Source organism: Lonchura striata, chromosome 13, assembly GCF_046129695.1.
Source record: "Lonchura striata isolate bLonStr1 chromosome 13, bLonStr1.mat, whole genome shotgun sequence".
Taxonomy (NCBI): Eukaryota; Metazoa; Chordata; class Aves; order Passeriformes; family Estrildidae; genus Lonchura; species Lonchura striata.
In genome coordinates this window covers 3,541,969-3,566,452 of record NC_134615.1, presented here as the reverse complement: position 1 = coordinate 3,566,452, position 24,484 = coordinate 3,541,969, and the positions used below count along the sequence as shown (strand labels likewise).

At 51.8% G+C, this 24,484-nt stretch overlaps 1 protein-coding gene and 1 long non-coding RNA gene across 2 annotated transcripts; both read left to right on the top strand.

Annotated features, from left to right (window-relative positions):
- The first annotated feature begins 14,393 nt into the window (after positions 1-14,393).
- On the top strand, positions 14,394-19,397 carry LOC144247051 (uncharacterized). The gene is made up of 3 exons (XR_013340746.1): positions 14,394-14,676; positions 16,209-16,374; positions 19,371-19,397. It is a non-coding gene; the product is annotated as an uncharacterized LOC144247051 (long non-coding RNA).
- On the top strand, positions 16,924-18,858 carry LOC144247083 (hydrocephalus-inducing protein-like). The gene is made up of 3 exons (XM_077786420.1): positions 16,924-16,966; positions 17,663-17,872; positions 18,829-18,858. The coding sequence occupies exons 1-3, from the start codon at positions 16,931-16,933 to the stop codon at positions 18,856-18,858; spliced, it is 276 nt and encodes a 91-aa protein (XP_077642546.1). The 5' UTR covers positions 16,924-16,930.
- Positions 19,398-24,484: the final 5,087 nt, after the last annotated feature.

Sequence of the window (24,484 nt, the reverse complement as noted above, 5' to 3'; positions counted from 1 at the left end):
GACTGTGCTCTACACATGGGCCAGCAGAAGAATAAAGGCAAAATCTGCCCTTTCCTTACCATGAAACAAGAGCTGGAGGATATCACACGTGGGTAATGAGCTTTTGTAAGGAAGAATTCACTGCTCTTCCACCAAGTGACCCTGTGTTCCAACACAGTGATGGAATTCTGTCGGAGAATGCTGGTGGACCTGGAGGGTGTTGGCGAGGCAGTGGCATCACTGGTCATCACAGCCAGGTACCAGCCCTTCCCTGGCCTCCCCCAGCCGCTGCCTTGCACGGGGTTTGCCGGCTGCAGCTCCCAAGGAGAAGTGCTGTCTAATGACCTCCTGTTGTGCCCCGCTGGACATGAGAACAGCGGTGCTTGGACATCAGCCTGTGCTGAAAAGCACCCCTGCTCACTGCCCAGCACGGCTCTGGGCCCTTTCCTAAAGGGACCAGGAATGATAAATTTTATTGGTCTGGGTTTTGGTGCTTGAGCTGGAGCAAATTTCCTGAGGCCTCCTCTTCTTCTTCCTGCAAGAGGTGGAGTTGTGCTGGTTGTGACCACCCTGCACTGGTTTGGGACACACAAAGCAGCCTGCTGAGAGTCAGGGTCTGGTTCTGTCAATGAGGGCACATGGCAGGGGGAAGTGGCTCACAGCAAGAGTGGTGAGGGCAAGGTCTTAGGAGGGGAAAACAGCCCTTGATGAGGCAGGTCAGCTCTAGTTTTCCTCCTTCCTCTGCTTCCTGTTTTGAGCTTTAATGTTCTCAGACTCGACCCAAAAGTCGTTCTTGCTGCAGCAGACTTCCATCCTGCTATGCTGCTCTGGCTGTCATTTAAGGACAAGAGGGATGCAGTTCCCTGGTGCTGTTCCCTGTTCCAGGCAGAGCCAGTCAGTGCCTGGGCTGCCATTTTGTCAAGCAAGTGTAACTGGGGACAGTCAGTGCATGGAGCTGTGGAGTGAGGGACCGAGGGAGCTGTAGGACCTGGGAGGGGAGATCACCCACTCTGCAGGGCAGGGGGTGTCTCGTGCCCTCCAAGGCTGGGGCAAACAGCTGAGTTCTCAAGCAGGGCAGCAGCACCGTGGGAGAGAAGAGAATAATTTTTACTGAGATGCTAGAGTTGTGTGTTCCTTGAGCCCTAGTGAGCACTGATCCTTGTTGAGAAGGCTTCCCCAGAGATCACTGGGACTGTTACAGGAGTCCTTGCAAGCCCCCTTGGGAAAAGGAGGAGCTGAGGCAGCCCCTGCGGAACAAAGTGCTCTGCCTGGGGCAGTTGGCAGCCTCTGGCGCTGCCGCTCAGGGTTTGCCCCTCCTTTACAAGACATGTTTGAGCAGGAAGACTTTGAAGGCAATTTACCACTGTAGGGTTGTTAAATGTCCGTTTGACAGTGACAAATGTGTTATGCTCCATTTCACAATCTTTGGGGGTAAACATTCTCCATTCTCTCAGTGTCTCATTGCCCGAGGTCATCTTTTGCCCAGGTGTCTCGTTCCTGAGCTGCACGTGTACCCCCAAGTCCTGCTGTATGATGAGTGCCAGCCAAAGGTGCCATACCAGAGGAAGTTCCTCATTGCAAATAGCACCAATCTTCCTGGCTGCTACGGGCTTATTCCCCAGGTTTGGCATCGCATCCAACTCCTCCTCTCCTCCTCCTCCTCTCAAATATTATTGAGGAGACATTAGGGTAAAAAAGGGTTTGGATAAGGCCTTGCTGGTTTCTGTTCTGTCTTAAAGATCTGCTGAGAACAGGATCCTACCTGAATGTAAACTTCAGGATGTAGTTTAACTTCCTGAGGATAGTTGATGTTCCAGTCTTCAGGGTGTTTTCTTGTGGGCGATATTAGAGGGTTGTGAAAAGCTGCTGCATCCACAGACACCAGTGCCTGTGCTGGCAGCCTCCTTGCAGGAGCCCCTGAGAATGCTAAGCCTACAATTCTTGCATCTTGTTTGTGCCTTTTACCTTTGTCCTGGGGATGTTTAAAAATGTGTGTAAGTTGCTGTTGCGGTGGATGTTAAGGAGTGTAAAATTTCTTCAGAGGTCCCTCTGAAGCTGCATTTGATTCTGTCCCTGCCAGGAACACAAGGAGGACTCTCCTGTGTTCTACTCCAGCCACAAACCCTGTGGGATTGTCCAGCCTCACAGCATTGCAGAGATTCCAGTTACAATTGAAGTCCAAACAGTGGGCAAGCATCTTATCGGCGTGTTTGGGGATGAGAGAAACCCACTGGTGAGTGCAAGGGGAGATGTGTGCCTTTGTGCAACTGCTCCTGGCAGGGTGCAAGGGTACAGGGATTCTCCTGGGGAAAACAGGCACAGGCTGCTGAGGAGGACAGGAGGGATCGGTGGCACAAACAGCTCACACCTTAGATGTGGTAATCTCAGTGTCTGACACAGAAGGTAGTTCATCTAAGCAGCAATCAAGGATAATTTTAGTTAATTGTTCTTTAAAATGCTATTAACTTTGGAAATACCTGTTTTTAAATGTCATCTCTCTGAGCACAAAAGAGGATGTCAGACTTCTGGGAACCTTGAGCTTTCTGTAAAAGAAAAGAAAGCTGGCATTTGAAGAGTGGTTGCAAGGACTTAAACTTACATGTTTTAATATAAGACATGGAAATGATGGTGCCAAACATCTGAACCTGGGCCATTGTGGCGCTGCATGTAAATCAGCAGAAAGGACAGGCAGTGCAGGCTGTGCCAGGGAGCCTGAAGTTTGACAAAACAGTTGCTTTCAACTATCAGGCTGCTTACCTTAAAGAGGAGGGTTTCTCCCCACCAGAATAACCAGTTGTTTAACTGTCAGCCTGGTCTTAACTTGAGATTTCTTGCAAAGATTTTGCCTGTCGACCAACAATTTGTAGTTTAAAAGGTTCTCTTACTTTAATCCTTTTAAATTTGGAGGTGAATATGTATTTTTTTCCCCCAAAAAGCCCAGCATTTCAGGTGAAGAGTGGTAGCTGTCCCTAAAGAAATAACTTGAGTGGAGTTGAGCTGGTTAAGCTTTTTTAGCTGTCCCTGTTGTGGTTTGTTTTGTTTTTTTCAGGGTTTTTGGTGGGTTTTTTGTTTTTTGTTTTTTTTTTTTTTTTAATCTTTCTTGCCTGCTTCCTGGAATAGAGATCAGAATTACGGAGCTCTGGACAGCTGGCAAAAATCTACCCAAGTCCAAGGCTGATAGTGTTTGGCAGGATCCCAGCACTACAGCCTACTTCTCGAAATTTTACCCTCTTCAACAAAGGTCTCATCCCTAAAGACTTCAGGATAGACATTGTAAGCATCTGTGGGGCTGTTTTCCAGGGAAATAGACTGGTCAGTAGCAGCCATGACTTGGTTTTTAAATGTAAGATTTCCATATTGCCCTGTGTGAGAGGAGGCAAGATATTCCAATATTCTATCTGAGCGAGGCAAGAGGAACCTGGCTCTGGAGTGGTGTTAGCTGGGGCACCCCTCAATGAAATCAGTTGCAGAGATATTGGAGCAGAATCTAGTCTGGATTGTGTTGACAAGTTCTCCCTTAATTTTATCTTTTGTCTTTAGCTCTGATATCAAGAGAAACCTGTGGTCCTTTGCTCCCCAGAGAACATGGATTTCCCCATGGTTTCCCTGTTCCATCTTCACTTGCTTTGTGCCAGACTGCTGTTCATAGTAGAGAGCAGGGTGCGGGGTCTGTCCTCAGACTGCTCGTGGGGAGGCATTTTTCACACCTCCTGTGGGTCAGGCTAGCTGGGCTGTCCACACAAAGACATGTGGGGCTGTGCACCCCTGCAGCCTGTGATCTCTGTGCCATTGAAGAGCATCTTTGGGCACCAGCTGCAGAGAAAGGCAGTTTAATATTGGAGGCTGCACAGGGCAGAAGGAGCTGGGGCTGCTGCCCTGGCAGGGGGAGCAGGGCTGGTGCAGCCAGGAAGGCCTTGTAGGCTGGGCCTGCGGCTGGGTGGGATGTTTGCTGGATGGGGAGATCCATGAGGGGCTTGAGGTTTGTTTTTCTTCATGCTGGGTGTGTTGGACTTGTGGGGTTGGTTAAAACCTGATACTAAGGACTTGTTTGTGGCTGTGGGTAAAGCATTAGGCCATGTGGGAGAGTCCAGCCACAGCCTCCTGGGCCAAGGAGGGGCATGGATTTTCCTCTTGCTGCTATTCCCGCCGTTTGGGGGATAAATGTAACCTCAAAGTGAGGGATTTTTCCAGGACAGCTTTCTCTAACTCCACAATAGAATTCTGCTTTCAGCCTCTGCAGGGAGCAATGCACCTTGGCTGGGTGGTCGTGGTGTGTAAAGGATGGGTTGCACATGCTGGTAGCAGGGAGCTGTGTCTGCACAGCTGTGCTGGTGCAAGGCCTTTCCTCCCTTCTTTGGGCAGCTTCCAGCTCTTTTACCCAATCTGTGAAATCCATGAAAAACCAGATGACAAGAGTTTTAGGGAAGAGTGAGCCGTGCCCACAGAGCACATGTTGTCCAGTTTTCTTTCTGCTTCCTGTTTTCCTGCTCTGCTCTTACCATTTGGAGATGACTTTTCCAAAGCAGAGGGTACTGGGGCACCTCTCTACAGCTGATGATTGGTGGGAAGTGAGGGTTTCAGTCATTTAGGGGATGTTGAGAAGCACTGATGGCCCCTTGGGAAAGAATAGTTTGGTGCTGGGGATTTGCACAACTGGTTTTACAGAGATATTCTTCAGGCTCTCAGCATTATCCTCCAGCTGTGTGGTTTCTGGAGTGGGATTGGAGCAGTCCTGGCTTCCTCTGGCCTTGAGCCTTTGTGAGAAGCCAGGAGAGAGAAAGCAGCTTTCCTTGGCACACACTCCAGAGAAAGACTGGGGAAGGAACACTCTCCTGAGGATAAGCATCCCTTGGGTGTAGTAGATAGGGACAGGCGAACGGAAGATTTCGGGATGTGATGGAAAGAAAGACCCCCATCCCCCTGTCACCCTGCAACGTGTTATCCATTACCCCAAAGAATGTAACCACACCTAACCCAGTAGTCTTCCACTCCTGACTAACCCTAGAGACCCTGCCAACCCCCCTGACGTAGCAGAGTCCCCCAAGACTATTTAAACCCATGAGATAATAAACGCTTTCGACCGTCCACCACATTGGTGCCTGCATGTGTCGTTAGCCCGAGTGGTCCAGGGGAGACTGGGCTGCCGTGCTGTTCCTTACAACCAGGTCGCTGTTGTCTTCCATGAAGGCAACATAACTGGTGCTGAAGCCCGGGAATAATTCGCTCGGGTAGCGGGTGTCACTTGGACAAGAGCAGCAGCCAGACCGGTGAAACCGTGTTCTCGGCGAGGGAGACGTCCCAGGACCCGCGGTCGTCATGGATGCCATCGCCAGGGTCGTAAGTGAGGTTCATAAGCAATGGGGCATTGAGTGTAAGCTCAAAGACTTCTATCTTGCTATCGCAAGGCTGCTTGAGCTTGGGGCAATTGAACGCCCTGTGGATGTTTTGCATCCGGAGATCTGGGAAAAATGCACAGCTGTGCTGGCCGAGGACACGAAAACCTTAGGCAGTGGCAGAAGCCTTAAGGCATGGGGCAAAGTAGAGAAAGCCCTGTGCAGAGCAATAGAAGAGCAGGAGACATGGAGCACCGCGCGTACGTGTTTATTAGTTACACCCAAACTAGGCGTAGGAGCGGCAACGCAAACCGGCCCTCAGGGTGATCCGCCCGGTAGCGGGGATCCGGGGGGGCCCGGCGCGTCGCCCCCCTCCCCGGCCCGGGGCCCGGGACCCCCCTCGGAAACCTCCCAAAAATCCGCGGCTTCCCCATCCGCCCCACCACTGCCGGTCAGTGACCCGCTGCCGGAGGTGCAGCAGCGCGCAGAGTTCTTTTGGCGGGGACTGGCAGGGGAAGCCAGAGGCGCGGAGGCCGCGGCTCGGGAGGAGATCCTACCCACGCCGCCCCCGTATCCCTTTGAAAATGGCGCCGGCAGCCAAGGGGAGGGGCGGGGCGCGGGCAGTCTCGGCGCGAAGAGCCCAGAGGTGCGGAGTTTTGCTAATGCGCGTGTGCGGGAGAAAGAGGAGGAGAGCGGCAGAGGGCTCGGAGCCAATTGGCAGCCGCGCGTGACGCCACTACCATGTAAGGGAGGAACCCCCCCCTGCAGGAGGCAGGGCGAGCCCGGGGGGCGGCGGCGGCGCCACCCCCAGGGGGAGGAGCGGGGTCGGAGCCGCACAAAACGGCACCGAGCCCCGGAAGTGCGCTGGCATTCGACTTCCGACTCTGAGTCCAGCAGCAGCTCCGGCAGCTCGGAAGAGCTGCCAGGAGCCAGCTGGGACTCTAAGACGAAGAGAATAGAGCCAACACAATTTAAAACCAAACCAAGTAAAGCTTTAAGCCGCACCAAAAAGCAGCCACAATACGAACCAGCCCAGTTTACCGACTGGGGAGAAATAAAAATAGCCTGTGCTGAATGGTCCCCAGCGGCTGCCGTACAAACCTTCCCGGTGAGGATCACCGGCCCGGAAGGGAACCAGCAGAGGGTATATGCCCCGGTAAACCCAAAAGATGTACAGTCAATTGTCAAAGCCATTGCAGAAAAAGGAATTAATTCGGCCATGGTCTCCACATTAATCTATGGTCTTTTTAGTAATGACGACCTGCTTCCCTTTGATACCGAGCGAATAGGTCGCATGATACTTGATGGTGCCAGAATGATTGTGTTTAGACAGGAATGGGAGGATAATTGTACAAAGCTATTAGCCCAAGCATCTGGCGCGAGGCAGCCACTACGCGGATCGACGTTATCCAGGCTTATGGGAAAGCATGATGATATGATCACACTTCAGCAACAAGCCACACAGATGCGGGCTGAGGAGGTCAGGGCGACCACTCGGGCTGCTAGGGAGGCTATTCGTGCAGCCTCCCGGGTCGTGGCCAAGCCGTCGCCGTGGTCCACTGTGAGGCAGGCAGAGAGCGAAAGCTTCACGCAGTTCGTAGATCGCCTGCAGGCAGCGATAGACTCCTCTACCCTGCCGGCAGAGGCAAAGGGCCCCGTGGTATCTGACTGCTTGCGCCAGCAGTGCAACTCTGTCACCAAAGATATCTTACGTTCCCTGCCAGCCGGAGCCAGCCTGGCTGACATGATCAGACATGTAGTAAGGGAAGAGCACCTGACACCCATTCAGGCAGCCGTCCACACCCTCACCAGTGCCATGGCATGTTTCAAGTGTGGTGAGGCAGGTCACATCGCGGTGAGCTGTCCCCAGCCGGCACGGCAGCCCGCCGCGGCACCTCCACCCCAAGCACGCCCGAGAGGAGCCTGTTGGAGCTGCGGGAGGAAGGGGCACCTCGCTAAGGAATGCAGGTCCCAGCCCCAGGGAAACGGGAGAGGGAGGGGGCGTGCGGGCCACACTCAGCCTCCTCCCGCCACGAATGCAAGGCGGCCCATCTATGCCAATCCCCAGTGGGGTGGGGTACCCTTATACCCCACACCCCCACAGGAGGCAGCCAGCTTGGTACCCTCGCCAGCGAATTTCGCAACACAGCCTGCGGTACCTTCGTACCCACTACCACTGCAAGCAGCGCCTGTGTCGCGGGGTCAGCAGGGGACGCCCCAGAACGGGACCCCTGGGTGGCCCTGGCCATGAAAATAGGGAAGGAGCCTCCGAAGATGGGCGGGACGTGCCGTCTTTATGGCAGTCAGGACCCCCATGTCATAGGGCTTCAGTTTTGGGCAGACACAGGAGCAGACTGCTCGATTTTTCCCCAAGCACTGTGGCCCCAACACTGGCAATGCAAAGAAGTCCCCCCAGTGAACGGAGCGGGAGGGCCATCCCGAGCTTGGAAAAGCACCCAATTAGTAGCCATAATGCTTCATACAAAAAAGGGACCAGAACAAACAGTAGCAATCCACCCCTATATTTTGCAAAACTCTCCACCCCTGATAGGAAGGGACATCCTTGCTATATTAGGAGTCAGGATTACAAATTTATATTAAGGGCCACTGCCGTACACCCACTGCTGCCAATCAAACTGACTTGGAAATCACCAGACCCCGTATGGGTTGAGCAGTGGCCCCTGTCAAAGCCTCGAATGGCAGCCTTGCTGGATCTGGTCAACCTCGAGCTGCAAAAGGGTCACATAGAACCCTCCACCAGCCCGTGGAACACCCCTGTGTTTGTATGCTAGAAGGTACCTTTCTAACCCTAAACTAAACCAAACCGAACCTGACTAACTCCTGTTGGCTTTGTTATGATGTTAAACCCCCTTTCTACGAAGGCATTGCTTTAAACACCCCCCTCAGTTACTCCACAGCCAGTGCCCCCCACCAGTGCAGATGGGACACTCCCCGCAGAGGAATCACCCTGAGTCAAATCACAAGACGGGGCAAATGTTTAACAATGCAACCTTAGCAAAGCAGAAAGGCAACTTCTACACCGCAGTTGTCAAGCCCAACAGAAAAACCAATAAGTGGGTGGTCCCATCCACGTCTGGGATGTGGGTTTGCCAGCCATCCGGAGTGAGTCCTTGTGTGTTCCTTGCCAAATTTAATGACTCTATTGACTTCTGTGTCCAAGTTCTGATTGTTCCTAGGGTCCTGTACCACTCAGATGAAGAAGTGTACCACCTTTTCGAAGAACCTGACAGACTCCACAAAAGAGAAATAATCACAGGTATAACTATCGCAATGCTGCTCGGCCTGGGAGCAGCTGGTACAGCCACTGGTGTCTCAGCCATCGCAACCCAACAGCACGGACTCTCTCAGCTGCAAATGACATTTGATGAAGACCTGTAGAAGATCGAGAAATCTATGTCCTATCTAGAAAAATCGGTCTCTTCGCTTTCAGAAGTAATTTTACAGAATAAGCGAGGACTAGACCTCTTGTTCATGCAACAAGGAGGACTGTGTGCAGCTTTGAAAGAGGAATGCTGCTTTTATGCAGATCATACGGGAGTCGTTAAAGACTCCATGGCAGAACTCCGAGATAGACTGTCTCAGAGAAAAAGAGACAGGGAAACCCAGCAGAGCTGGTTCGAATCCTGGTTCAATCACCTTGGCTCACCACTTTAATTTCCGCCCTGGTAGGTCCGCTAGCAATACTGCTTTTAGCTGTTACCATAGGACCATGCCTGCTGAACAAGCTGGTCTCGTTTGTTCAAGCCCGTCCAGAACGGGCGAACATTCTGTTTGTGGGCCAGCAACAAATGCTGTAAACCAAAAACTGCGAACACAGTCAGTTGCAAAAGCCTTCAAAACTCACCTTGCGAGAGTTACTCAGGTTTACCAAACCCCTTTTTCCTTACCAAGTTACAAGTTTGTACCTCACTCCAGTGCCTATATCTACGACTACCTCATTTTATTTATGAAAAGGAGGGGGGAGATGTAGTAGATAGGGACAGGCGAACGGAAGATTTCGGGATGTGACGGAAAGAAAGACCCCCATCCCCCTCTCACCCTGCAACGTGTTATCCATTACCCCAAAGAATGTAACCACACCTAACCCAGTAGTCTTCCACTCCTAACTAACCCTAGAGACCGTACCAACCCCTCCTGACGTAGCAGAGTCCCCCAAGACTATTTAAACCCATGAGATAAGATAAACGCTTTCGACCGTCCACCACATTGGTGTCCTGCGTGTGTTGTTAGCCCGAGTGGCCCAGGGGAGACTGGGCTGCCGTGCTGTTCCTTGAAACCAGGTCACCGTTGTCTTCCATGAAGGCAACACTTGGGTTGGGCAGAACTGGGTTAATTAGGTGAGTCCGTTAAAGGAGGGGAAAAGACAAGTTGTAGGAGCTCTGCTGTTGCCCAATACTCTATTTTAGGGATTTTAAGCCTTTATGATTTTTATCATCCCTTCTTTAGTCTTTTTTTCCACAAGACACCAGGGTGTATGGTTCCCATCCTAAATGCATATTATGCTTGTCTTACAGCCTTGCAAACCCCATTGTTACACCATTGAACCCAGAGAAGGAGTGATCCCTGCTAGGGGTCAGGTGCCTGTGACTGTCACAGCAACCCTGGATGACACTGGACTCTTTGCTAACACTATCCAGCTGTTCACTGGGGACAGCCTTTGGACTGCCTGTCGGCTGGTGGCTTTGGGCACTGGCAGCACAATTGTCATAGACAAACCATTTGCCCCAGAGCTCAACCTGGGATGCCAATTCAGGTAGGAGATCTCTCCACTCCCACCTCTGCTCCTGTCTCAACAAGGAGCATTTTTGCTGTAGTCCTTCAGGGAAGGTCTTCAGTTTCCAAAGCCCTGACTCCCTGAAGGCAGAGAGATTCCTTTAGAAACATGTGATGGCCAGTTGAGAGTTGTTGGACACCCTCAAAAGCCACTGTCAGAGAAACAAGTCGCTAAATTGCCATTGAATTTTCTTTAGTTCTAGTGTCTTGATTATTACTTGATCAAGTGAGGACATAAATGTCTGTCAGCAGGACAGTGAGTAATGATCAAGTGATGATGGCAGGCTCACAAAAGGTTCCTGAAATGGTGCCCAGATGAGGTGGTCTCTCCTTGTGGCTGAGGGACCAAGGGAAGATGGCATCACACCAAAATGGCATGCAGGGGCCCCGGGAACAAAGAGACAGGAGGGTGACAGTTCCCACCGGGAAGGCAGGAACCCACAGAGCAGTCCCAGAGGCAGATGGAAACTCTCTGGTTTGTGTGGGGTCTGCACCGCTGCTTCCTCACGCTGTTCATGGGCTCTGCTGCTGCCCTGCTCTGCCCAGGACCTCGCTCAATTTTTCACTGCCAGCAGAGTTTGCAAAGTTCACTTCCAAACAGTTTCTTACTGCAAAATGAGGTTTCTACAGATGGCTACCAGTGCAAAACCAAGGCTGCTACCAACGAGAGAGGCCCTGCTTCCCTGGTTTCCTCTCCTGGAGCAGGCAGACAATTTTTATCAGCTTGCTGGGATCATCCAGAAACTGCCTCTGAGCTGGCTTTTGGGAATGCCTGCTAATCATACCCCCACGCACAAAGTCCCCAAGTGCAGGATCTCAAAACTCAGTTACAGTTTTGGGGCACAGATTAATACAAAGTACAGCAACAGTGTGAATCACCCCAGAACAAACATTTTGGAGGAAAACACCAGGTCCTGTTAGCCTTGCCTGGAAAATGCTACATTATCATTATAAACATATTTCTCTTTGCAATAATGACATCAGAAGGGCAGCTTATCAGATACTATTTCTGGTCCACATTAAGAGCTGGAAATGAAGACCTTCTCCAAGCTATTAACACCTCAGGTTGCTCACTGGGAGCAATCTGATGACCAGGGAAATAGCTATTCCCATAATATTTTCCATCCTGCCTTCTATTCTAGCTTCCTTCCCTGTATTCATCGGTTCAAAGTGACAAACGGTGGCCACCATTTCTATCAGCTCTTCTGGAGCGCGGGATGCTACAGCCCACCTGAGGAGGGGGGCCAGGGCATCTCAGCCCTCAGTAGCCCCAAAGATGATTCCCAGAGCCCCAAACGTGCTGCCCCCATGTTTGCGCTGGAGCCACCGTTGATGAAACTGCAGCCAGGCGAGTCTGCGGACCTGGTGCTGCGAGGCTTCTCCCGCGTCGCACAGGTGAGGTGCCCCCAGGGGCTGAGCCTGGGCAACCATCAGATCCCCTCTCCTGGGCTTGCTCCACAGTCCCTCGACGTTAGCCTGGGGAAATGAGCAGGGGCCTTCAAGAAACTGGTTTAAGACCACACGTTTTTGTGGCAGCACCAGCTGCTTTCCCTGCTGGCCACCCCCAGACCAGCTAAGACTTTATTGTGATTCCACAGCTACCAGAACCCAGTGCTGATACCAAAGTAGGGCTGGAAGGAAATACTGCTCTTTTGGGGCAAACAGCATTGCATGCTTAGTCAGCAAAGAAGGGCAGAGAAATAAATTACACTTAGACTAGGAGCCCAAAAAGAAAGTGAATTAAACAAGTGCCAAGTGGTTATTGGGGTGCAGTGTTGCAGACAATTGAGCACAGAATAAACAAGCTGCATCGCAGGAAGAAAAGGGGGCAGTGACCGTAACTCTGTGGCAGGAATGAGGCCTATGGTGGGTGCTGAGCCAATGTCGGGCATTTGCAGGGTGCCCTGCCACCACCCACTGGTGACAAGTGACTCTTGCATGCAGGAGGTGCAGGATTATGTGATGTGTGAAGCTGTCAGAGGGATAGCCAGCAGGAGAGAGAAGATAATAGAAACAGTCCTTATCTGCAAATATATTGATCCCTCCATAGACATATCAGCCAGACAATTTTCTTTCCACGTGGAGAAGGTAAGTTTTGGGATTGCATCCTGGCATTTAACAGCATGGCTGAGGGGGTTGTGTGCTTGTGTTAAAGCTCCTCTTTACCTTTCCTGAGACACTCTGTAAAGTAAGTGACAACGCTTTTAGAGGCGAGACTGGTATTTAACTTCCCCAAAGTAAAATTACAGCTGCACTGCCAAGGGGGATCGTGGCCGCTTCCAGAGAAATGCTACTTTCTTTGCTCACTGTAAAGGGAGGCTTTTGAGGATCCTCCAAGGCACGGCGATGTCTGTACACCGATGCTCTAAGGAAGCTGGGAAAAATGGAGATTCCTGTGAATTCCTCAGGCTGACAAGGAAAAACCCATCATCTCCTATGTCTCTTTGCCGCCTTTGCTGTGCATTTCCCTAAGCTGCACCTGCTTCAGAGGACCCCCCATGTTGCTGTTGAGGCAGGACAGGAATGAGAAGACTGACTTAGAAGGCTGCTGAGAGTGAAACTCTTGTTTATTCAAAATACACTGCTCTTTTATACAGAGTTCTGTGAGGACCAGTTCCATTGGTCCTGAAGTGGAAACAACCCACCCCATTGGTGCAGAGTGCCTGACGCACAGTGATAGAACTTCACTATAAACAATGTGAACAAGAAGAGAGATAAAGAATTATTTACATTCTTCTCCAACTCTTTCCCAGGCTTCTGCCTGGTTAGAAACTCTCCATTTCTCTCTTTGACTGAATCTGAGACCCACACCCCCAGACATCCTGCAGCTGCAGCGATGATAACACTGAAGCAGAGCAGGTGCCCTTTAGTCTCTGGATTCCAACTCCAGCATCATCTTTCCCTCTCCTGCAAGTTGTCTGAAAAAGAGACAATGTTTCGTCCTTTGGTTTCTGCAGTTTCAGGCCTCTCCTCTGGTTCCCAGGCTTCCACTGAAGTACAGAATCCCCCCTGGAACAGGCAGTTCAGATGTAATTAGAAGCTTTTCAGCTCTACCTGATTCTGCCTGGGTTCTGCTCGATGCCACACACACAAACTGATTTATTGCATGCTATGGCACAGCACCTGTTTGATGTCAGCACATCCAGAAGTAGTTTCCCAAAGTCTCTGGTTTCTCTAAACCATGCAAGAAGCCCAGCACAATGCATAGACAGGAAAAAAGAGCCTAGGCTTTTATGAGGCTGCTAGAGCCAATAAGGTTGTGAGAAATGACTGTATGTGAGTGAAGACCATCTAGTGCTGTTCTGCCCAATAGAAGGACAAAACTGGAGACAAATGGTCTGGAGTCACTTTCTGCTTTAGATTTTGTTGAAGCAGCCACCTCCTCTCAGGGACCTATTCCCTCATCTGTACATGGGAGTGTTTCCCTGTCCCCCAGAGGATGCTGTGGTTTCTAAACATGAGAAGTATCTTTAAAGAAAAACCTCCTGGAAGAAAGGGTAATAAATAGAAAGGGTAAATAGAAATGTATGCGTTTCTGGGGCTGAAAAATGTGAGATGCAGCAGAAGCAGGAGGAGGTCTGTGCCTGGTTGAGGCTGTTTTTCCTTGTCTCCTGTTTCCATAGAAACCCAGTGATGACCTGACTCGGCAGTACCAGCCTTTGTCTTTAAAAAACACCTGCCTGCTGCCACTGGACCTTATGCTGGACTTGGAGCAGCCGTTCCTGGTCTGTGATGAGGACCAGCAGCCCCTCCCAGATGGCCAGGTGAGCAGCCCTGGACTCCTGCAGTGGGGTCTGAACAGGAGGGATGTGGTGGTGCCTTTCTGGTGCCTTTCAAGGGAGCTCCTTGGGTCAAGAAGTTCATTCTGCAGCATCAGCAGTGAGCTGGCCTGAGCTGCATCAGCGGAGCTGCTGAAGGAATCAAAATCTTACCTGAATTGAGAAGATCCGTCCTGCCTTTAAGGCACAGGGAGAAGGGAGCAGGCAACTGTGTCTGGGCAAGCCATGCAGTAAAGGTGTCTCATGGAAAGCATGCCAGCTCTGCCACAGCCACCCCCTTGTATTGGGGCTGAGCACAGAAATGGCCTGAGGGAGTCCTGGACTAGACTGTGGTGCCTACAGACCCCTGCTGTAAGGAAATGAACCATGAACTGAGAAGCCCAAGCTGGGGTCACTTTGAACATTTATAGTTTTGTGCTGTCAGACCTTGGGACATCATCCCACAGGTGATTAATTCCTGTTTGTGTCCTGCAGCCTGTGACAGTGGATGTAGGGGAGACCTGTCATCTCTACATTGCATTTGACCCAGCTTATGAACTGGATTTTAAGAGCTGGAAAAAAGAGAAAGTTCTGAAGATAGGCATGGTCAGGGGCCATCCATTTGTGGAGCATATCACCCTTCGGGGAGAAGTCCTCTTCCCAAATCTCCAAATCCAGCCCAGCACCCTGGAGTTTGGCTGCATCATGGCTGGCACTGAAGAAGTGCGTTCTCTGGAGATCACCAACTGCAGCCCACTTCCTGTCAAGTATCACTGGTCATTCCATTCGGATAGCCAGGTGAACAAGTTGAGGTGTGTGCACCTTTGTCCTCTCCCTGAAGCTCTTCTTGCTGGTGTCCTGTTTGTACTTGGCAAAGAACAAAGGTGTTGGCCTAGGATCTGGCAAATAACATTGACCAGCCGTGGTCAGGCTGGATGCTCAGGGAATAGGTTTCCAGCAGTTTGGTGCTGTGCAGCCCCCACAGTGGTTTCCCCTGGGAAGGAAAGCTGGGGTGAAAGCTGCTTTCTCAGACCTCTGTGGCCTGAGGCAATGTCCACCTTGATGAAGGGCTCCTAGTGCCAGCTCCCACAGTGCTGCTGAGGGCCCTTTTGGTCCCTCTGCTTTGGGATGGGTCCTCTCTGCAGGAGCTGCTCTCTGCTCCTTGCCTTCCTCCCTTGCATTGTGCTGCAGGATACCCAGAAAGTCCCAAGACCAGAGAAAGAGCTACTTAGTGCCTGGGCTGATGCTGAACATCTTGTTACCTTCCCTTCCCTTCTTTGCTAGGACAACTCCTTTACTGCCAGGATGATTTCCCTCCCAGGGGTCAGCTTTCAGTGGACACCTTGGATTCTTCACTCCCTTGTTTTGTGGACACTTGTTACTTATTTTGACTTGTCCACTGTGCAACATGTACCTTATGGGTTGTGTTCTGTTTGACATCAGGACTTGTTCATCACATCATCTCCTATCCCTGCCTTCCAGAGAGTTTCTACGTTAGGGTGAAAAATGTCTTCTGGTCACCATGGTCCTGGGAAGTTGCCTCAAACCATTCATTCAACTAAAGACAGTAGAATAGATGATTAGGGGATCTCTTGGGGGTTATGATGAGAGAGCCCCTCATCCAGAAACGAAACCCAGCCTTAGATCACACACTACAAAGCCAAAGGCAGTGATTCTTTGGGGTGCAGGTCATTACAGGCCCTGAATGCCTGTCTGGGAATGGTGCATCCAGGTCATGTTTGACTGTGTGGGGAGCACTTGCAGCTCATCAGGGTGACAGGCAGGCACGGCTTGACGGTGTCCCTCACATGGCGTTAGAAACACAAGCAGAGTTACTCTAGGCACCTGCTTCAATTTAAAATGGGGAATGTGACCCGAGTCGCCTGGAGTGTTGGAAAATGTCAATCAACCCCCCCTACACTGTCAGGGAAACATTCCTGATCAATACCTGGTGGAGCTGCAGAGGTTCTGGTGTTGGGCACTGTGGGGGGCTGTGCTGGCTCGTCTGTGGCCGGGTCTGCCCCTCAGTGCCTCAGATCTCACCTTTTTGCTTTCCTCCCACTGTGCTTTTTGCATCCCCACAAGATGTTAATCCCTATCCTCTCTAGTTCCTCAACGTAAGCAATTGCAGCTGCTGTACCACTGCTACCTCAGTGTCATCCCTGGGCTGCCTATAGAGCAGACCCGCTCCAGCCTGGATTGGGAAGGGCTGGATCAAACCATTTCTCAGTTCAACGTGCCAGCACCCTGGTCAGGGGCTGCATCCTGACCAGGAGCTGTTTGTGCAGGTGTTGCTCCCTCCTTCCCACTGCAGGTCCCTGTTCATAGTTATGTTGTTTTCCAGATCTGAGCTTTACCTACCTACATTCAAACCTCAACCGCCAAAGGAGAAGAGAACCTGTTTGGATTCCTTGGCATCTCAAACAAGACGCTTCAAGATTAGAAATGTGGAGGAGGCAGTCATAGCCCTGAAAGAATCGCAGGGTCTTGCCCAATCTGTAGGAGCAGAGGTAGATTTTCTTGTACACCTAGTGCTTGTGCTGCCTCCCCAGCCTGCCACCAACAAGTCATGCTCGTGCTGACCTCTCTTTTTGCTGCCCTGTTGTCCTGTGCTCTGAAAGTTGGCCAGGCAGCAGGGCCAGTGGCTGGATGTGGGGTGTGTGAGAGGGAGAAATAGGAGAGTTTTTCTTGGAGGAGCACGCTCAGATTCTACAAGCCTGTGTTGAGTGTGGAATTTTTTTGCTTTGTTTTCTTCACAATGTGAGATGAGGCTTTTATCTGTATCATCATGGTAAGACCTCCAGCTTCCTTCCCAGAGCAAGCTGTGATGAGTCCTGATCTCCATGTACCCTTTTCCCAGCCCAGCCAGACTACCTGTTTCCAGGTGTCTGCTCTCACCCAAGAGCTGGTATTACACTGTTGGCCCTGGAGCTGTCTTACAAACTGAGACTTTGCAAAGTGGCCGTCTCTTCCTCCTAGCATAGAAAATGGCTTGTTTTTCAGGTGCCACCACAAACTTGTGCAGGGTATTACACCCCACTAGGGTTGACGGGATTCAGGTGCTCTATGGATGTACCGCACACTTCCCTTGAAGCGCAGGAGGTAAGAGGGAATCCGTCTCACTCATCCATCGCCAGCGCGGCAAGCAGGGCTGTAGCTCCCAGTCCCACTGGTGGCCCCCAGCACTGCACACAGAGGGGCCTCACGTCCCTCCAGGCCCATACAAAGTGCTGCTGAACCAACTGGCTGTTGGAGGGGCTGTGCAGGACATGTTGTAGGACACTCCAGGGACGCTGTGCAGCACCTATAGAGGGCATTGCTCCCCCTGGAACACATCAGGTAGTCCGTAGGAAATTTTTGCAGGACCTTTTGCTGAGGCACCTTGAGAAAGCAGCATTTAAATCAAAAGAGAGGGGAAAAGCCTCATAAGTCAGATTAGCTGGGCCAGAGTCCTTCCCTGAGCTCCAAGAGCTCTCACTCTGAGTCTTCCCCTTTTCTAAAAGCAGTAAGAAATGCTTTTGAAAGGCATTAAAAAGAACAAGTTGTGCACCAGAGAGAATTTCTGCTACCAGGAGACATCCCAGTTCACTTTAATGTAATGTGTTAATTCATGCATTGATTCCTGAGTATGGGAGAAGATTTTCCCCATGGTCCCTCCATTGGTCAGTGGCACAGATGCAGGAAGAGATTAGGGTGATTGTGGCCGTGTTTGTGCAGTGGCTACAGCTGCACTTTGGTCCAGGATGCTCTTCTGCACCCATTTCCATGCTCAACACCTCAATCTCTCCTGTCCTCCAGGCTTTCAGTATTGTGCCAGTGTCAGGTGTGCTGCAGCCAGGAGGGAGCCAGCAGGTCTCCTTCACCTTCTTTGGCCACCTCAACGCCATCTCCAGTGTCACGGCGCTGTGCCACGTGGAGGGAGGCCCCACCTACGAGGTGATGGTGACTGGGGAGGCCTCACGTGTCAGCTACTCCCTGAGCCTCCGGGAGATCAACTGCGGCTCTCAGGTACCACACGTGTCCCCTGGTGATACAGCCCACCAGAGCCCAGGCTAGCTCTAGAAACTCTGGTGCTGCCAGGTGTGAGGAACTGCCTTGGTGTGGGGATTTGCCAGAGACAGAATTAGAGCCACATGCTCTGCAGTGCCAGATACAAGCCACAACAGGGACCAGGCGAAGGAGAAAGGAGGAGGCTCTCTGTCTTAAGACTCCACAGGGAAGATGTTATTTCAAGTGAAAGGAGCAATGTAAAAGAGCCCTCCCTGCTGCATGGGTTTTTATACTGTTGCAACTTACGGGGAAGTTGCTAGCAGTTGTCCAGTGGGGAATCTTCAGGGGAGGAGTAAAGGGAATACATCATTTTTTTGGGGTAGGGCAGGGGGAGGAAGGGTAAAGTCACATGGGCCAAAGGGGCATCCAAGTTTAGGGGAATTCCAAAGGGGTGTTGCAGTTGGGGATTGGCCCAGGCTAAGAAGTGGCACAGGTTTGGGAATAAGGGGTTGGGTTGCCTTGACAGGCAGGGAAAAGAGCTGGAACAAGGGGTGGGGAATGGCATGAAAGACAGCATTGAGGCAGGGTACAAATCAGGGATGAACCAACTTGGGGAGAACATGGAGGTGCAACGGAGCAAATTATTTGACAATAAACTAATAAAATAAACAGGAACTGCAACACCTTGGCACAGCTGCCTTGGGACCACGGCCAGCAGGTTCCTGCCCACCTCGGTCCAGGGCTCCCTTCCCTTCCCAGCCTCTTTGTTGGCCCTGGGGCTTGGAAGTACAACCTTTGAGGGACGCATCTGGCATCCAAGCTGGTTTAAAATGGCCATCTCCAACCCTCTCCAAAATGTTGGGAGTGCCTCTTTTTCAGGGTACCTAAGACTGCCTCCTGAGGAAGGCAGGATCCCGGGGGGTGCTCTGAGGGGCATGTTCCTGAGACATGCTTCTGCTGATCCACTCTCAAAGCCTGACCTCCACGAAGATGCTCTTGTCTAAAGCTCTTGCTTAATCCACACAACAGTCAAGGGAAGAAGTTGGGCTTCCAGTCACTGTATTTGGGGAGACTGTCCCAGAATAATCCCCACATCACTCTTTTAACTGAAAGCCCACAGATATTTCCAGCTGCTGGCCCTGTCGGTGTTGCCCTGTGTGCATGTATGTTGCTTGCCAATACTTGCATGCAGGTGCCTTTTCTCCTGCAATGCCTCAGTGCTGTCTCTGTTTCTCCTGGCTGTTGGTGACCCCTCAGAGTGCAGAGGGCCCGTGTCCCCCGGTTCATTTATTGCTGCCCCTCACACGGTTGTTACCACACCACTGTGTGCTGCCAGAGCTCCCTGGTCCTGTGCAAGTGCCCTGTGTCTGGGGGTTCCCCGGGTTCCCAAGTGCCCTTATCTCCTCCCTGGTCCCTGCTCCCATGATGTGTCTGCTTCCAAGGCCAGGAGAGAGGAAGGAGATTCCCAGCAGCAGGCCTGAGTCTGTAACTTCCTGCTCCTGTGCCTTCTCTCCAGATATTTAATGAAATTGGTCACAGCACGGTCACCCTGGTGAACACTGGCAAGATTGAATTCATCTGGACCCTAAATCCCAGCGCTGCAGCCGAGCATCTGCCTGGTGTGTTTCTGGTCAATCCCACCACTGTAAGTAGCACAAGTGACTGACCCCAGCCCTGTGCCAGGTGGCCCAGGAGAGTGTTAAAAGGAAAAAAGAGGGTGGGGGGAAGGGGGAAAAAAGTCAGAGGGGAAAACCCCAAACCCAGCCATGAGAGAGACAGAGCTGTAAGCAATTTCTGCCGGGGGCAGAGGAGATCAAACAAGAGCTCTCCTGATAGACTCCCCCAGGCCTTGGCTGATGGGGGCTCTGCTGTCACAGGGCAGACACTGGCAGGAGGCACAAGTGTGTTGGTCACTGTTCTGCTGTAAGGGAAGTAGAGGAGAATTCTTTTTGATAGATTTCTCAGATGAAAATAAGGCACAAACGCAGCAAGTGTTACATCTGAAAACTGATTATTGATAAAGAAAGGGTATGGTCCCGACCAGAAGGGGATAGAAAAGAGAGCAGGGAGAGAAAATGAGCAACAGAGACAGCAACAGAGGACAGGGACGGAGCGCTACCGCCAGAGTGCTGGGCCGCTCTGTTGGGTCCTGCTCGGCAGATGGAGGAAGTGTGCTGCCAGCAGCACCGAGCGTGCGGTGCAGGGGCTCCATCCGCAGCGGCAGCAGGAGCGGCTGTCCCGGGGCTGCGGCCGGGCCGGGCTCAGCAGCTGCGGCTTGGCACCGGGCACTTGTCACCGGGCACTTGTCACCGGGCACTTGTCACCGGGCACTTGTCACCGGGCACTTGTCTCCGGGCACTTGTCTCCGGGCACTTGTCACCGGGCACTTGTCACTGGGCACTTGTCACTGGGCACTTGTCACGGTCGGGGCGCGGCGGCTGCTCCCTCGGAGAGGCAGCGGAGCACTGGGTTGCCGTGGCGAGCGGGGAAGCGGCGACAGCAGCGTAGACAGACGGGGAAGAGATGGCTCTGCAGGGAGCCGGACCCTCCAGGTGCTCTCAGCCCAACAAAAAAAACAAAAAATGGTGGGGAAAACCTGGCAGTGTTAACTGCTTCGATATGGTAAGATTCCTCCCATAACTCGGTCAAACGGGCAAAGTTGTTAGAAGATTGGTCAGACAGGCAAAAATTTCCTGGGCTTTGGGGTCTGCCTGCCTCCACGGGGGAGGTCTCTTGCAGCCCCCTAGACAAAGCCTGCCTGCATTGTCTCCCAGCAATCTCCTTTACACGTGGGATGTGTTAAGGCTCTCAGCACATCTACAGCCCCTATAGTAATTTTTCACCCCACATCAGAACGTGTATTTATAACATATGTTGTGGCATAATTAAAAGTGCAATTGGTTGCTCACAGTCACTCTGGGGACTCCCAACGGCTGAGATCTTGGGTTGTGTTGGCACTGGAGTGTTTCTGAGGGTCACCTTACCCTGCCTGTGTGATCACATATCCCTTAAGTAGGCTTGCTGGTCTCTGCCTCCTCCAGCTTTGTTGCTGTGCAGCAGCTTTTTGGGCCAGGGAGCAGCAGGGCTGGAAGAGCGGGGAGAAAAATTAACAGCATCCCACTGCTGTCCAAGCTTCTCAGTCCTGCCTGGATGCCTTTGAGGCGAAGCAGCACTCCTGCCTTTGTCCCTCCTTGCAGTGGGAAGAGGAAGCAAATTGCTTTCCCATTTCTTCATGCCTGTCTCCTACAAGGGAGGAGAGGAGCTGCTGGCCCTGCTCAGTGCGGGGACTTCCCCAGTGGCAGCAGAAGAGCCTTTTTTGATGAGGTGGGCTCTTGCTGGCAGAGGGCAAACCCCATTAGCAGCAGAACTGTGCTCACATCAGGCTGTGCTGGGGCTGCAGCCTTATGAGCCCTGGGGAGGACACACGGCACCCTAGGGTCAGAGGCTCGACTTTTTGGGCACAAGGAAGGTAGAAGGTGTGAGAAACGAAGGCCACTCCTTAGTTAAAATTTAAAGAAAATTTAATAAGAGACAGTAGGGGACAAAGTCAACAAAGGAGAAGTAACAGCGCTGGGTGCTTGGCTTGGGTGCTTAGGCACAGCCAGAGGCACCCAGGCAACACAGCAACACCCCTTATATACCCTGGGTATTGCATCAGCCTAATCCATATCTACAAATGCTTGTACATATTGAAATATTTTAACATAGTTCCTCCTCTGTCCTGCCTTTTTGGAGCATGTGCAGATGTCCTGGTCCCAGTCATTTGTTACCTTTCAGCACATTCAACAGGTTTCCATTCCTTCACTGGTTAAACGTTATTATTACAAGAGCTCTTCACCAATATTTATATCACAACACAACATTCACATTTAAAGAACTCTAAACCTTAGCAAAACTTCTTTTACAAAAGTCAACATTATAAAACACATGGTATTTATTCTAACAGTTGCGAAAGCCAACACTGTAATGTATTTGTCACAAAGGTGATGTGGTCTGATGGCTTCTTCTAGATGAGAACCTGTCTCCTCAGCCTGTCTGTCCCCTGAGCCATCCCCATCACTCTGATGCATTCCCTCCCTCTTCTCCTGTCCCTGCAGGGCTCCATTGCACCTGGTGAGAAGCAAGTGCTGAAATTCTCCTACGTGCCAGGATTACCAGGAGCCTTCAAGAGGACTTACCAGCTTAAAGTGGGTGACCTGGACCCAGAAAATATCCTCCTGAAAGGAGAAGCGTCCTGTCCCATGATCAGCGTGAACCTGCCCTGGAACATCACAGGTGGGCACTGCCTGTCTGGCCCCAGGAAGGGCTCCTCTGGTTTTGTTCCCTACCATATGCCCATAGGGCAGTTCGTGCTCACCTCTACCAAGCCTGGAGGGCTGCAGGACTCCCAGACTAAGTCAAGCCCCCTGGTTGCTTCATGAGTCTTGAGCAGAGGATGCCGTGTGGGCTTTGTCCCGGGAACCAACCTGCAGAGCTTGCCAGCACATCTGGCAGGGTCCTGAAGGATGATGGCTAGACTGAAGGGCTTGGGAAAGCTGTAAGAGAGGCTGGCAGGGCTTCTGGCAGGGTTGGAATTCTGTGACGTTGCAGGGGATGAGATGCTCCTTGGGGGGTGGGAGATGGGTGGGAGCAAACATGAGGATTCAGAGAGCAGCAGCAGCATCCACTTCCCATAGATTGCTTCAGGGATTTCTTTTTGGAAGAAACCAGTGCTGGGAGGCAGGGACTTCCCAGCTGAAATGGGACTGGCACTTTGCCCACACTTCTCTTTGTGGATATTTTCTTCCTTCAGGAAATGAAAAACATGAGAAGCCACTGAAACGGCTTGTAAAACCCCTGCATCAGTACAGTCGGAGGAGTATATCAGCTGTTCGGAAGAAGTCTCAGACCCTGATGACTGAGACCTTGAAGACACTGAATCCAAAGACTCGGGACCTGAAGCCCCGTTATCTTGGCTCTGGCACTGTAGTAAGAACAGCTACAGCCTTGTTTGGCACATGCGACCCTCCCCATGTCACCTGAGCCCCTTGCAGCCCACAGCAGCTCCCTGCTGCACCTGGGACCTCCCTGCCCACTTACAACCATTTGTCACCTCAGCATTGCCCTTAGGGCTGCCACTCTGCTCATGGCCTCTTCTGGGGCTGCAACAGCTCTACCCCAGGGAGAGATCAAAGGATGGAGTTCAGATGGTGCTCTGAAGGAAATGCAGGTCATTTCTGGGGAGTTTCTTGGTCCCGACCCAAGCCCTGCTAGATTTACAGACCTGAACAGCGGCTGCCTGATTGTGCCCTGGGGCTGTGCTGGTGGTGCTCATTTCCAAGAGGCACCAGCTTCATTCTGGTTCCTTTTCAAAGCAGTTTTTGTCCAAGCTGCCTTGGTACTAGCTGTGGGCAGGCAAGCACCTGGAGCTGTGGAAGGTTCCTGGCTGGTCTGTCTGCCTGTGGCCACAGGGCAGGTGTCGGTGGGGTGGTGCCTTCCCGAGAGCGAGCTCTCTGGTCAGTGCGGATAGCTCCCACAAACCACCAGATGCTCTGAGGGCTAGATGTGGTAATAATGGCAGACCAGTAAAAGGGAGAGAGGCTTGCTGCTTGAGGGTCCAACTCTGTTTATTGGAGGGTCCAGGCGAAGCGAGGTAAAGAGATCAGGTAGCAGGGTGGCAGGTTGAAGAGGCTCAGAAGCAGCAAGCCCTGAGTGAAGGAGGGTCCAGGGTATATAACTGGGAAAGGATAGGCGGGGTAACTGTGGAAAGAAACCAGCTAGAGAAAGGGTAATGGGAGGAGCAGGGATGGGGTGATTGGAAAGCAACCAATGGAGGAACAAGGGATGAATGACAAGTAATAGGGACCAATGAATGAACACAGAACATTGAACTTTCTGGAACAGGGGATTGAACTACAACTTGATGGACAGAACAGTATTTGCATCTGAAACAAGGAACTATGGGAAAAAGGTTCATTCTCTCTCCCTAAACTACACAGTTGTTTCCTCCCAAGGCATTTCTGCCTCATAACTTCCCATCCAACATCCTATATCTGCCTGACCAGATCAGTTTTCCTAACAGTGTCTGGGCAGGCAAAGATGCTGGAGTTGTGTCCCTGGAGATGAGGTCCTGGCTAAGAGAGCAGGAGGTGTCACAGACACTGAGCAGCCAGCCAGGAGGACCCCCACACCCCCTCTCAACAAGAGCAGGGAGGGATTCTTTCTCAGGTGCAAGCTGGGCCTTGGGAAGGACCTTTGCTAATCAGCCACTGTCTTCCCTTTCCTTAGCCAAGCTCTCAGCTACAGATAGACACGATGAGGACGCTGATAGAGAAGGCTGATCTGGAGCTGCAGCAAAAGCTCACATACTATCCCCCGAAGAGCAGGTTCCCTGACAAGGAGCTGTGCCAGAGTCTTGTCAAGTGAGTAGGGACTCCCATCCCCAGGTGCCCCATGGGGAACACCCAGCCATGTCCCCTTCTCCTGAGAGCTCCTTGTGTCTGCAGAGCTGGGAATAGCCTGGACTTCAGAAAGGGTCTGGTCCCGGTGGCTGTGACACACTACATGGGAACAGCAGAGTGTCCTCCCTTCCCCAGCACCACGCTGAGCTTTGGACTGCTCAGCTCCCCACAGGTGTTGGGGTTCTGTCCC